At 49.2% G+C, this 14,630-nt stretch overlaps 1 protein-coding gene across 3 annotated transcripts in view; it reads right to left on the reverse strand.

Moving 5' to 3' along the window:
* The window catches only part of Ccdc12 (coiled-coil domain containing 12), a 48,692-nt gene that overhangs the window by 14,241 nt on the left and 19,821 nt on the right, over positions 1-14,630 (reverse strand). Inside the window, exons 1-4 of one of the 3 annotated variants that reach the window (XM_076844760.1) lie at positions 14,331-14,441; positions 13,485-13,592; positions 9,509-9,601; positions 4,836-4,903 (exon numbers count right to left, since the gene is read on the reverse strand). In XM_076844760.1, the coding sequence (XP_076700875.1) occupies positions 4,836-4,903; positions 9,509-9,523 (83 nt within the window). In that variant the 5' untranslated portion in view covers positions 9,524-9,601; positions 13,485-13,592; positions 14,331-14,441. Of the gene's footprint in view, positions 1-4,835; positions 4,904-9,508; positions 9,602-13,484; positions 13,593-14,330; positions 14,442-14,630 lie in introns of those variants that run through there. The other 2 variants (XM_076844751.1, XM_076844740.2) reach the window with 2 other exon arrangements.

The raw sequence follows: 14,630 nt of genomic DNA on the forward strand, positions 1-14,630 counted from the left end.
TGGGGCTCATGCCCACTGGCTAGGGGTTTTGCTTTATGGGGATAGGACAGTTTATCCTTGGAGGAAAAAAAAAAAAATAACAGGAAGGTATTTTGATCTATAGATTCAATGCAATTCTAATAAAAAATTCTAGCGCGCGCGCACACACACACACACTCGCACACACATTAACAAGATGACTATAAAATGTGTAAGAAAAGGTAAAAGAACCAGAACAGCCTAATAATTTTGGAAAATGTCTCCTTGGGCAGTGGGGAAGAGTAGGGGTGACTTCAGCATGGCTGGTGAGGGGTGAGTCCCTCATACATCATATGGGGGAACAAACAGGTCTTCCATTCCTGAAGAAGGCAGGCCTGCTCCAGTCCTGCTTGATACTCCTACTTCCTCAGTAATACCTTCTGGCCTCACAGTGTTTCTGTCTAGATAACAGAATCTGTAAAATGAGGCCACTTAGTTTACTTCCAAGACCATCTAATGTTCCCACTCATTCATTTCTTGATTACCTGTGTTTACTCCTACTTCCATCCATCTTGCTGTTTCCCAAAATACTTCCCTACTTAAAATCAGCACAGGTTTTATGTGTAAACTCACCTGTTAAAGGTGAGTCCTGAGCCCTTGAACTCTCTCAGAGGGTCCCAGTATCATCCTTCTGCTCAGAGCACCAGAACTGGCTGAGAAAGCAGGTATGGCATTTGCTCCACATGAGGTGAACCGAATTTTATTTTTCTTCCCATTTTTCAGTGAAGATATTGAAGCTCACTGAGACAGTATGATTTTCCCAGGGTTAGAGAGCTAATAACTGGCAGGGCATAGGCTCAAACCTGGGAGCCATTTCCAAATCCTGAGCTTGCTCCATCTGTCTAGTTCCAACCATTTTAGGGCCTGCTGTTGTATCAAGAATTGCCTCAACATTTATTTCCCTAAGTCCCCAAGCAGGGGAAAAAAGTGCATGATTAACTGCTGAAACAAGAATTGTTTCAACATTTATTTCCCTAGGTCCCCAAGGAGGGGAAAATGTATATAATCAACTAGCTATGCCAATCAATGGAACTAGCCACCAGCCAGGGGTCTGTATACTGCCTAAAGGCCACTAGACCTCTGCAAGGAATGCCAAGCCATCTAGAGGGTCACTGGGGCAGGCTGATCCTGCTTCCAGTCAGCTGACCAACTCTCACAGGCAGCAGGCCCCTGGGATCACCCAGTGGTTGAAGTTCAAAGCTCAGTGGCAGTGTGGGATGGAACAGCTCAGGGAGGAACCTGGGTCAGGGCATAAGAAACATTGGGAAGAAAGGATGGAGAGTGCCCTCCTCCACTGTGGGGCACTGGGTCAGGAGAGCAGAAGAGATAGTCAAGCTTGGGCCCCACTCTCCCTCAGTGTCACTCCTGAGATAGGCCCCCAAGGACACTGTGCAAGGCTGTGGTTGGGGTTTATAAGTGGGACCAGGGGGTTGGAGTTGCCTGTTTGTGCCTCTCGTAAAAGACTACAGCACCCCATTTCCTCATTGTAGTTTCAGACTTCTGGGCCTTTGCTACCCATCCTCCAGATTCTAGGCTTAATTCAAGAGGCATGTTTTCCATGAGGTCCTATGCTGTTGCCCTCAGTCAAAGGCAGCCTGCAGTGGGCACTTCATTCCTTGGGAAGATTCAGAAATGCTGGTGCCTATGGCGCTTCCACCTGCTGCCTAGGCTGATCTGAACTGAAGTGGGCTATTCTCAACTCCTAGGAGCCCAGGAAGCCAAGATGCTCACTAGTCTCTGGCCTTCAAAGTCATCCCTTCAGCAAAGCTGGAAGGTCACCCCTTTCTCCTCAGTGGCAAAGGGAACTGTGGCAAGGGCTGTGGCCTGGGAGCCCTCTGGGGTCCACCGCCAATCCACGAGCAAACTACCAAAGTCCCTTTCCAGTTCAGATGAGAAAGGGGACCTGTCCCTGTACTGAATGCAGCTTTTGTAGCACCCTGTTCTTCCAGGAAAGCCCAAGTCCTGGACCCTGCAGCTCAGGGTCAAACCCAATGGGTCTGGCCTCATATTACAAAGACCAAGACTCAGGGTTCTTCTGGGAGCTATACATGTAGGCATATCTCCTTGCTGAGACTGGACTTCCTGACAACCAAGGAAGTGACTGAGTAGTGGGCCCTATGAGGTAGAGAAGCCTACCTGCTCAAAGCCTCTAGAGGGACAGCCCTGAAGCCAAGCTCCTGATTACCAGTTCCAGACCCATTCCACCACTCTACTGCTTCAAAAGTGGCCAGATTAGAGAAAAGCGGAAGAACACAATGGGTTGAAGCAGAATCCAATCCAATGTCCAGCATGCCTGATTCCTGGGCTACTGTCAAAAAAGGACAGAGGTCCTGCTCTGATGTGGCCTTGCAGGGTCAGGAGGGATCTCAGAGGAGTCTTGTTTTCCACCATAAATGACCTGTTAAGACCTAGCAAATGAGGACTGAGGGTGTGGCTCAGTGGCTGAGTGCTTGCCTAGCAAGGTCCTGGGTTTGATCACCAGCATTGCAAAAAAAAAAAAAAGTGTGTGTGTAAAATAAAACCACACATCACACATCACAAAGTCTTCCCCTGATCCTATTTCCTCCCTGCTTCTCAGCACTAATCTGAAGACATTTTTCCCCATCATGTTTACACTCTGCTTTTGCTTTCTTCTAGCACACGACATCTTAACATTTCCTGTTGTCAAGAGTCTGCATCCCTTTAGAGAACACCAGCTCCCTGAGGGTAGGGACTGTCCATGGCTGCCTCCCAGAAGCCTACATTGGTACCCCACAAAGAGCAGATGACCCGGCTGGGGATGTGGCTCAAGCGGTAGCACGCTCGCCTGGCATGCGTGCGGCCCGGGTTCGATCTTCAGCACCACATACAAAAACAAAAAGATGTTGTGTCCGCCGAAAACCAAAAAATAAAAAAAAATTAAAAAAAAAAAAAAAAGAGCAGATGACCAATGAAGTTGGTGTTGACCAAGTACAGGCATGTAATATCATTTTGTCTTTCCCAATTTGATAGAGATTCTCTTGCACTGTAGGTCTCAATTCTGAAACCTGTTTTCTCCTTCATTCAACACCACGTTGAGACTCACAACAACGTGTTCCAACATTCAAGTCTTCTGCTGTCTAACCCACCCACCACTCACTCCTCTTTTCTCAGCAAAGAGTAGGAGAATCAGAAAAGACCACCCAGCAAATCAAAGACAGCCCAGGAACTGGAACTCTGGCCTCTATTCAGCAACACAGAACCTAAGAACAGGCCAGAAGAAAACCAAAGGGCCTCTAAGTAGTCCCCAAAGAGCAGAAAGAACTGTGTAGGCACCCACTGGAATCATTCAAGTCTGGGGTCACCTGGCAAAGGAGAACTACTTGGCTTTTACCTTTCCATCACCAGCTGAGGACCCTCAGGGGGTTAGGGTGCAACAAAATGCACAGAGCCCAGTGCCAGGGACCCAATCTCCCATCAGCACCATGAGCCTCTCAGAATAGAGATGTCATCATGTCTAAACCCATGCGAGGTGGCAAGAACCCTGCAGGGCTACCCAGAGGCTGCTGTGAAAGCAGATTGTAACTGGAGTGAGATCTGCTCCTGATCAAGGAGGCAAAGATTGAGGCCTGCTCTTGAGGAGGTTTCTTCATACTGCTGAAGACAACAAAGGGTTGTGGCATTAGGAAGGTCTGCTCCAGTGTCCCTGCCCAGATTCCCCAGGGAAGCTCTCTCTCCTTTCTAACTGTCCCTCCCCAAAGCACAGCCCACTGCACCAAGATCTACTCCTCCCATCAGCAGACACCACCACAGGTCCTGTGCCTGAAGGAAGCTGCCCAGGGCAGAAGCAACCAAGGACCCTTGTCCATGAAGATGCAGTTTGATCACAGGAAGACTGTCCCAGTTCAGGGTTGGGCATGACATGGAGAGTGTGAGCCCTCTGAGACTTTAGGTGTGTGGATTCTACTTAGGCATGAAGGCTATTCTTGCCTCACAACAATCCATCCAGCCCCACATGCTGGATGGATCCTGCAAATTATTCCCAAGTAGTAGCAGTAGTAGTAGTAGTTGTAGTAGTAGTATTGGCAGTGCTAGAAATTGAACCAGGGCCTATGCATGCTAGGCTAGTGCTCTGTTACTGAGCCACACCCTCAGCCCTCCCAAAAATTTTGTAGGCAAAACAGCAACAGTAGCTCTGTAGAGGGCATAGCCCTTAGGACTGGGAATGTGTGGGGTGGATCTTGTGCCTGCCACACGAGGGAAGAGTACTCTAGCCCCTCACATGGGCTGTGCTGAGGCAACTTAAATTAACTTGGCCAGATGACTACATTTGACAAAGATAAATAAATGAACTGCTGAGGGAGTACAGCCCAAGAGAAGTCAAAAAGCAGCTTTTGAGCTGAGCTCCAACATGAAATCCAAGCTGTCAAGGGTGGAAGAGAGATAAGAAGGAAGGAGTCCCAGGGTGAGAGGGCAGTGTGAACAGACGAGTAGACACAGTGCCGTTCAGGAAATGGCCGGTAGCCAGAGGAGGTTGGAAAAGGCCACAAGGCCCAGGCAGAGCTTCCCACATTTTGCATGTGGATGTGGAACACACAAGATGAGTGAAAAGACAGTGTGAGGTCAGGGGAAAAAAGCCAGTGGCAAAGAGACGGACACCAAGTGGGGGAAAGGACGCAGGGAAGGCCCAACTAGTGAGAGGGTTGAGGTTTGCAGGTCTGAACACGCCATGGGGTAGAGGAGGGAGTGGGGGCAGGGCTCTGAAACAGGGCTGGAAGGAAAGAGACTCAGCGAGCAACAGGTGATGGCGAAGAGAGCAGGGCAGGGAACAGCATGACGGGAGCTGCACACAGTGCTACCTGTGCTTTTCGCCTTCCTCCTCCTCTTCTCTGAGTTGCTTGGTCTTTGGCTCCCCATCTTCTTTGTCCTGAAAAGAAAGAAAGAACACCATTTGCTCAGATGAATGTTCCTACTTCCAGTCTAGACCACCTGGGCAGCCAGTGAAGAACAGGACATCTCAGGAGTAAGGCACTAAGTCTAGAGAAGTCAACTCAGTCCTCTAGCACCTGACAGACACAATGCTGGAGCTTCACTTCCCACCCTTCACTGCCTGGATAGAATTTAAAATCTACAACCCTATGGGGCTCAAGTGGAAGCAGTGGTAGCACGTTCGCCTGGCATGCATGAGGCACTGGGTTCGATTCTCAGCACCACATAAAAGATATTGTGTCCACCTAAAACTAAAAACTAAAATAAAATCTACAACCCTAGCCCAGGCCCAAGTACACAGTAACTCTCAAGACGAAAGAAGAGGGTCTGGATATAAGCACACCTGAGATAGCGGAGACTGGAGGTCACCAGCAACCTCTCCAGAAATACCCTTTTGGTTCCCTTGAGGAATCACATAGCTCAGACCAGGACCAGGTTTGTAACAAGACTCACTGCCCAGGCCTGAAGTGTACCCAGAGAGACAAAGGCAAGGGAAATTCATTTGAAGTTTATGTGGGAAAAATGTCTTCCAAATCTGGTTCTTCTGGAGGTATAGCTCAGTGGCCTAGCATGTGTGAGCTCTGGGTTTGATCCCTAGCACTGGAAAAAACAAAAACAAAAACAAAAACCACAAAACCAGTCTGAGTCTTCTGCCTTCCTCCATCTCTAATTTTTTTCTTTTAATTTTTTTAAATTTGTAGATGGACCCAATACATTTATTTTATTTATTTATATGTGGTGCTCAGGATCAAACCCAGTGCCTCATATATGTTAGGCAAGCATTCTACCACTGAGCTATAACCCCAGGCCCTCTTTTCTTTTTTTCACTATGACACCAGGCTGGTCTTGAACTTGTAGGCTCAAGTGATCCTCCTGCTTCATCCTCTGAGGAGCTGGGACTAAAGGTGTGTACCACTGAGCCCAGCTCTTCATAAGTTTGTCTAGAGAAGTTGTATTTATCTTAATCTTGACACAGTATGCTTGTGCTGCAGATGCCCTGAGGGCCACAACAGAAGGAAACTGCCATGCCGCTCCCCCTTCAGAAGAAAAAAGTCCCTAGCCTTTCCTGCTCTCTGTTATTATTGCTATTAGATCAGCCTGCCCTGTGGACAAACCAGAACACCGGCCAGCACCCTGTGTGATCAGCCCCACCAGTGTATGTGTGAGTACTCATATCCATGTGGACACACTATACACCCAGGGCCCGACCAAGAAGCCCTGAATGCCAGGGTCGGCCCCCTGGAAGGTGTCAAAGCTCACTTCGTTGAACAACCTCTGACTTGCTAGAGTAGTGTTTTGAGAAGACACCTGGAAGCTCCTTGCATTAGCAACTGCTCTGATGATATTAGGTGACCTGCAATGACACACAAATCCATATAAAACAGCTGCCTGGAGAGACTCTCCTAGAAGTTTGTGTCTGCCACTGACAACTGCCTCCTTAAGAGTGCACCAAAAAGTGCACAAATCTTTTTTTTTTTTTTTTTTAAAGAGGGGGAGAGAGAGAGAGAGAGAGAGAGAGAGAGAGAATTTTAATATTTAATTTTTTTAGTATTAGGCGGACACAACATCTCTGTTTGTATGTGGTGCTGAGGATCGAACCCGGGCCGCATGCATGGCAGGCGAGCGCGCTACCGCTTGAGCCACATCCCCAGCCCAACAAATCACTTTTTGGTGGTGTTCATGGTGGAGACCTTGAGGGTGGTGACCGGGCCATACAACCTACAGGGAAGGAGACCAGACAAGAGGCCTAGTCCAGAGAAAGGCTTCCGGAACAGGAACACATCTTTTCAACCACTCATGGGAATAAGCTCCATTCATGGGAATAAGACAGCAAGAACAAATAACTGAACAACTGACAGCAGCCATGTGAGAGGTTAACACGGTTCTCAAGGGATGGGTGAAGGACTGTCTCTGGAGGGATGCCAAGATCTGGGTGTCACAGGATGGGGAGGGAGGAGCAGGAGGGACATTCCCAGTGGGGAGCACACCTTGAGCAAAGGCAGAGTGAGCACTGCTGCGGTAGCAGAGGGGAAGGTGAAAGTATAAGGTTGTCAAGGCAGGTGGGGCTGATCACAGAGAGCTCTGGCTAGTATTCTAAGGGAGAGAGAAGGGACCAGGAAGGGCCTGCTGACATCTGCCAGGCTGGGGGACAGGCAGAACATGGGGATGGCCCAAGAGGAGAAGAGTGGAGCACAAATGTAACAGGGAAACAAGTTAGTGTTCTCCAAGTGGCTCGTAGACTGCCAGGTCCTGGATGGGGCTTCCACAGAGGCCCAGCTGACACATGAGCCCCTCTCTGATTAAAGGCTCCCAAAGAAAGCAAGCTGAGAGCCTGGACATTCAAACAAAAGTTCCCCCACTGCCAGCCCGAGGACTCCCTGAAGGCTAGAGGCACTGTCTCAGGGGAAACGATGACACCTGCCCTTGGCAAGTAAGTTAGGGACAGAACAGCACAAAGGACTCCACTCTGCCACAGCGGATAGGTGGGCAAGGCCCCCAACTCCACAGAAAGGCTTCTTTAAAAGCTCTGTGCACCTGGCAGAACAGGGAGATGGCTGGGGAGGATCATCCTCTGGGAGGAGTACTCCACCAATACCATGCCCTTCCCGCCCTGGGCAAGGTCAAATAGTCAAACTGCTGCCATGGCTTATGGAGTCCCAGGGACACTCAAGTACCTTGGCAAAGGCCAGGGTATTCACAATAAATAAAAAAACATCCAAGTATGTAAATGACATTTTAAAATATCACCCAGTTTGCAGGCGGGTAGGAAGCAACACTGCTCTGCAGACAGTACAGACAGTACAATGAGGTTAAGGAAGACCCCTGCCTGGGATGCTGATCAGAACAGGGGATTGAGGCAGAGAAAGACACATCATGGCAAGAGTAGGGAATAGGCCACGAATATGGGGGATGAGGTGGAGGAGGTACTGCAGCCTTCCTGTTAAATGGTGATTCTCAGCTAGGATAATGAGCATTCACAAGATGGAAAATCACTTTGGGGCAATCCTGGCCTGGGCCATGAGGCATGGTGTCCCCCTCACCTTCATCTGGGAAGCTGGGAGGAGATGCACACTAGCCTCAATGCCCACCCCAGTCTAAAGCCTCAAAGAGTTCAGAACTAGAGGGCTCACAGGATCACCTGCTCCAGTTCCTCAATTCAAACCATGGGGAAACCCACGAAATGGCTGTCAGGCAAAGAAAAAAAAAAAACAAAGATTTGTCCAAGGTCACAGAATCTATCTTTGGTTGCTGTAGGTCCAGCTAAAGGTCCTCCTGGTCCTGGCCCTGTGTTCTTGCCCATCAAGAGTGACATAGAGTTTCTAAAAATGGTTCTGACCTCAGCTGCCTTTCCTGTGCTCCTCTTGTGGTTCAGATCTGGCCATGAGAATGCAGACCCAGCCACAACCAGTGCAAGCCCAGGTCGAGGCCCTAAGACAGTCAGCAGAAAAGCAGGCAGAACCTTAGGTACCCCATGTCCCAGGGATCTAGAGACACCACACCCATCCCAAGGTCCTTAAGTCAGACTCAGTGCCTAACCTCTCCCTCCACACACCCTTCCCAAACCTCTCCATTTTTCTCCCTCCTTCCAAATCTCCATTCTTTATTTCTTCCCCCTCTCCTCCCAGCCTCCTCAGATCTTCACAACAACCAAGCCTCTAGCCACTCCCCTCTACCCTAGCATCCCGGCCCTCTCCTCTGGAGAATGCAGCTGCCTCCTGTACTTCCCCTTAAGTCTTTTCTGCCTGCTCCATGCACATCACCAGAACTGATCAGGTCACACTGCCTCAGCTCAAAGCTCTTGCTGGCTCTCCACACCCGCTGGACAACAGCCATTCCCCTCGGCCTGGCCCCAAGAGGTAGTTTCCAAGGTCCCTCCACCTGTCCCATACTCTGTTCGTTCTGGTTGCTATCCAGAACACACTGACACCCAATCTTTTATCTCAAAGCCTGACATGTCCACTACCATAATTCCAAAGAAAGTTCACTGGTCAGTCTTAGAGATCAGCTCAAAGGCAGCCTCCTAGAGGTAGCCCTCTGAGATTCCTGAGTAAAGGGCCCTCTCACTCTTCTGGGCCCTGACCCTAGGCCCAGGACACAAGCAGTGGCCATTCCTATTCACATTTTCAGACCTTAATGCCCTTTCCCAGGTCCATCCCAGTGCAGGCCATCTCCTGGGGCATCTCAAGACCCAGTCCAAAGCCTGGACTAGACAATTCCCATCAACTCAGTGCCAACTCAACTATTCTCTCCAGCAACTCCAAAGACTCAAATTCTCAGGAAGGTTGATGGCCAGGGGGCAGGAGAGCCATGGCCTAGATGGGGTTTTCCCCAGTCTGTTTGCCTGATTCCACATCTGACCTCACATCCTTTCCTCAACTTTCCCAGAGCTTGCAGGAAAAAGGAGCCTCTGAGGCAGGACTTCAGGAGGTCTCACAAATATCCCCACCTCAAACGAACCTGTTTCCTAACATCGGCCATCCTTTTACCAAGCACAAAACTTTTAAAAGTAAATTAGAGTTGAATCAGTTAAAGTGGCACATACCCATAGTCCCAGCATTCAGGAGGCTAAGGCAGGAGAATCGCTTGAGACAGGAATTCCAGGTCAGCCTGGGCAACATAGCTTATTTTTAAGCTCCTTAAAAATAAATAAATAAATTTACCAATAATGGAGTTGTTGAGCTGGGGATGTAGCTCAGTGGCACAGTGCATGCTTGGCATGCTTAAGGCCCTCAGTTTAATCCCCAGTGTCAAAATAAAATAATAAATTTAGAGTTGTGTAGGACTGGTATTTATTTCTCCTTAAATATTCATTCAATAAGCCAGGCAGTGTGGCGTACACCTGTAATCCCAGCAGCTCAAGCAGGAGGATTGTGAGTTCAAAGCCACAAATAGGATTGGGATGTGGCTCAGTGGTCGAGTGCCCCTGAGTTCAATCCCTGGTACCAAAAAAAAAAAAAAAAGTTTAATAAGACTTTAGTGATACCATCTTGGCCTTAAAAGTTTTCTCTGTGAGAAGATTTTAGATATAGGACTATACAGATTTTCTGTTTCTTATTGAGTCAGCATTAATTTGTGTCTTTCAAGGAATGTGTATTTCACCTACTGAATTTGCTGGCATAAAGTGATTTATATTATTCCCTTACTAACCTTTTAGTGTCCGCGAGAACTAGGGCAATGTCCACTGATGGTGATAATTTGTGTTGTTTTCTTTTTAATACTTGAATTACTTCTCAAGTTCCATTTATATATTTATGTGGTGCTGAGGATCGAACTCAGTGCCTCAAGCATGCTAGGCAAGCACTCTACCACTGAGCCACAACCCCAGCCCTTTGGTTGTTTTCTTTATCGAACAGCTACTAGAGCTTCAATCATCTTGGGACACCTTAGCTCTTCAGACTTGATATTTTAGCTGTGGGTTGGCTCCTCATTCTCCTCTTTCTGGATGGAGCCCTCACTAGCTGAGTACCCCTGTCCCAGGATAGTATAGAAATGAGGGGCAGCATAAATCCACATTGCTGCCTGAATAGAGGGCCACTATCAAAAGCTTCATCATCAACCAGACAGATATGCAGGAGAGGGAGGGAGGGAAAAGGGAGGTTACTATGTTGTCTCCTGCTGTCATTTCCCCCAGATTAACACTAAGGCATCTCTTCCCTTGACTCAGGCCCTCAAGGATCTCCAGTGTACTCAAAGAAGCAGACTTAGAAAATGTAATTCTGAACTGGGTATGGCAGAGCACACCTGTAACCCCAGCAACTCAAGAGGCTGAGGCAGGAGGAGTACAAGTTGCTAGCCTGGGCAACTCAGAGAATAAAACAGGGTTGGGGATGCAGCAGTGGTAGGGCACAGCTGCATTTAATCCCCAGTACCACACACAAAACCAAAAACCAAACAAAAAAACCATCTGTGCCATGAGTGGTGAGGAAAGCTTTATGGGGTGTTGGCACAGGATAGGTGTTATCAGGGAAAAAAGTGACCCTTAAACCAATTCTAAATATGGTTACCAGGTGGCTAAAGAAAAGAGAACTTTCCTGAGAGTGGTAACTACCTGGCAAAGTCACAAGAGCAGAGCAAGGGCATGGTCATGGTCTGCAGAGCAGACTCACGTGACTGGCCCAGCCAGGACTGGCCTGGGTCAGAAGAGCCCCAAATTCTTCCCGGGGCCTTCCTCTAGTGCTGCAGGGGGCAGAGCCTAGCAAGAAGGCCACTCAGAAAGGGCACTCAGGCAGTCTACCTGCTGAGTGGCACTGATTCACAGGGGGAGAAAGACCAGGACGAAGCAGGATTTCCACTCCTGCCTGGATTTGCCCCAACCTGCCACTGTTTGTGGGTGTGTGGAGGGTGGAGAGGGTTTAAGTGAGGGCTGGGAACTATGCTCAGGGCAGTTATGCCAAAGCTGAAGGGCCTGAGTTGAGGGGACAAGGGTAAGTCCCTCCTTCACTGGTACAATTCCCAAAGACTTAGCTTTTAGTTGTTGCCTGGGACTCTCTCCTTTCTAGAAAGGGATAAGAGAGGCAGCAAAGAGTTACGAGAGAGACATTCCAACAGCATATCTAACCTCCTCCAACCTTTAGCCCATTCCCGAAGCAGCTAGATACCCAACTGGGAACACTTTGCAATGCCCAGATGGACATGCCTCACTGCACAGGCCTGCTGTCACTTCCATGGGAATCAAACCTCTGCACAACAGTCAAGAGAACACAAGACCTCAAGTCCTAGTCTCCTAAAAAAAGGTCAAAGTTTGAGCCTTTCCAAGTCTAATTTGAGCTTAGGGTGAGGAGAAATCAAGATGGGTATCCAGTGCCTAAGGATGGGGCAGGAAGGGACTGGTAATGCTGGGGCAACCTGGCAGGTCCTATAATTTCACCCTGTTGCCATTCTCAGGATCAGGGCAGCCCCATGCTGGGGTGGAGGGATTTCCTGTCTGGGTGGCAGCACTGGGAGCTGTGTTCCAAGAGCACTCAGTGGGTAGGGCAGCTACCAGGAGACTGACTCACTGAAGATGGAATGATAAGCCCTAGGCTGAACGTACCACACCTGGGACCAGAAACTAAAAGCTCCTTAGTGGCCAGAAATAGGAGAGCGAGACTTTGATTCTGCTGGGCAGGTGCGATCCCAATGGGCTATAGTGCTCCTCACTCTGGGTTCCCTGTATTCAACTTGCTGAGTGTACACTGTGTACTGACCAGACCATAAGATCCTTGGGGGCAGGCACTAATCTAACCCATCTGTATCCACAGTCCTGACCCAGACTATCAGGAATTGTACCTTCACTGGTACAATGTGGTAGAGTACATGTGCCTAGGGAAAGTCCTGGCTCCATTCCATCCTGGCTATGTGGCCTTGGGCAGGCTGTACCACCTGGCTGGCCTTGGTTTCTACATCTATGCAAATAAGAGCAATCACAGTGACATCATAGCATTATGACAGGAGGAAATGTTGAGGGATGAATGAGAAGAGCCTGCAACTTAGGTAGATAGGTAGCAATGTCTGAGGGGCAGGGAGAATCAGGTTGGGGCAGACAGAAAAGGGCCACAGAAAGGCCGCAGGGCCGTGGGCCCAGATGGCATGTCTCTCGTGACAGGCAATCCTGCGAGCAGACAGAGCTGCTTCTTAACACCTGCGTCACCAAGATACCAGAAGTGTTAGACGATGTGAGTTGGGGAGACAGGTCACTGACTCCTTGTTCAGAGTACTGCCAAGAGCCAGGCTCAGAAAGTGTGGCAGGGGAAGCTGCAGACCATTACCCAAGAGTCTAGAGCCAGCTAAAAGCCACAGCTCTCCAATGGCTGCAGCCATCCCCTAGAACAGAGGAAGAACAGAGGGCAGTGAGGAAGCTGGAGATAAGAACTGGAGATAAGAGCGGAACCAGGTCAGGCAGTTGAAAGAACAAGGCTGTGGGGAGACAGGGAGGAGTCAGCAACTTGGGCCCTGCCAGTGACTCACTGGGAGAAGGCAAGTGCCTTTGACAAAAGAGGTGGCAGTGCAAAGTGGATAAAGAGAAAGGGTGTGGCAGCTTTGAGGCAGACTAGAGTTGCCAGGGCCTGTCAAGACGTCCTTGGCAGTAGAAAAGAGGGCCCCCCCTCTGTAAATGAGAGGCACAGTTGGTCCCATCGTCCAGACCCCATCTTAAGGCCAGAGCAATGACACGCAGAGCCCAGGGTAGCTCCTCACTGGCCCATCACACAGCTGCAAGTCAGAGGAGTGTGGGGAGCTGGCCCCAGGCCAAGTCTAGTCCTATTATTGCCACAAATACAACTGGGAAACCAGCCATAAGTGCTCCATGGAGGTGGCAGCTGATAACTCTGCCAGAAGATTTTTTTTGTTTAATTAGCCCACAAATATTGACTGGTCCCCGTCGTGCTAGGTACTGTAACACGGGTTACTGAGGATAGAAAGAACAAATCAGCACTAGCACCAAGTGGTGGTGGGAGGCTATGATTCCCCTGGGCAGGCTGTGATCCCACTGAGCTGCAGCACTCCTCACTCTGTTCATAGCAGGGTGGGGATCCCCTCACCTGGATGCCTGGATGACTCCATGGTTAGACACAGTTCAGGTGCAAGAAGGTGCAGTTTTCTAGAGTAAGAATCTAGAGCTTTTCAGATTCTCAAGGGTGGATGGTGATCTAAAAGGGAAAGGGACAGTATCAAAATCACTTAGGAGAGCTGGGATTGTAGGGAGCTCAGTGGTAGAGCACTTGCTTAGCATGTGTGAAGCACTGGGTTAGATTCTCAGCACCACATATTTAAAAAAAAAAAAAAAAAGCACGGTGTAATCCCAGCCGCTAGGGAGGTTGAGACAGGAGGATCACGAATTCAAAACCAGCCTCATCAATAGTGAGGCACTAAGCAACTCAGTGAGATCCTGTCTCTAAATAAAATAGAAAATAGGGCTGGGGATATGGCTCATGGTTGAGTGCCCCTGAGTTCAATCCCCAGTACCTTCCTCCCCCAAAAAAGCACTCAGGAAGGGTGGTGGCTTTTAAGGTGGCTGGGGAAGGATTTCCAAAGTCATCTGTCCTGCCTCTTCAAGGGTGAATGGGAATGGGGACACAAGGTGGATGTGGAAGGGTAGCATAGGGAACTCCTAGCTTGAGGCCCCTCCCACTGCCCAGGGCTTCACCCCCACAAGTTCCAGCAAGAAATAACCCTGTGGAAGGTCATGCAGAGAGCTGAGCAAAAACCAGTCTTGCTCCTTTCCTTCACATGCAGCTAGACTAGGCCAATTCCTCTGGGTGGCCAGTTGCTCCAAGATGCTCCAAACTCCCCACCCAGACTCCCTGGAAGAAGCACTGTGGTATGGAGGAAGCCCAGGCAGCAGGCCTGGAACAGCAGGGGCAAGTAAATCATGATGCCATGCTTACCTGTGATGGGGTCCTGAGCAAACTGAGGACCTCTCTCAAGCTGCCTCCTCCCCCGTTGAGGTGGAGTTGGTGCAACTTCAGTAGGGGTGTTTGATATTAAAATAAGGCAGTCTAGGTCCCCATCTGGTGCAGGACCCTACCTGATGCCCACAATGGGAAATAAACAGACTATTGGCATTCTGGGATGTTCCAAGTCCAGTTGTTAAGCAGTAAGGGGCCTGACTCAAACCCTGGTTCTTGCTGCATCCCTCCCGGGAAACCAGCATTTGTCTGTTACACTCCCAGCCCCGACTCAAAAAA

The sequence above is a fragment of the Callospermophilus lateralis genome, chromosome 1 (genome assembly GCF_048772815.1).
Source record: "Callospermophilus lateralis isolate mCalLat2 chromosome 1, mCalLat2.hap1, whole genome shotgun sequence".
NCBI classification, from domain to species: domain Eukaryota; kingdom Metazoa; phylum Chordata; class Mammalia; order Rodentia; family Sciuridae; genus Callospermophilus; species Callospermophilus lateralis.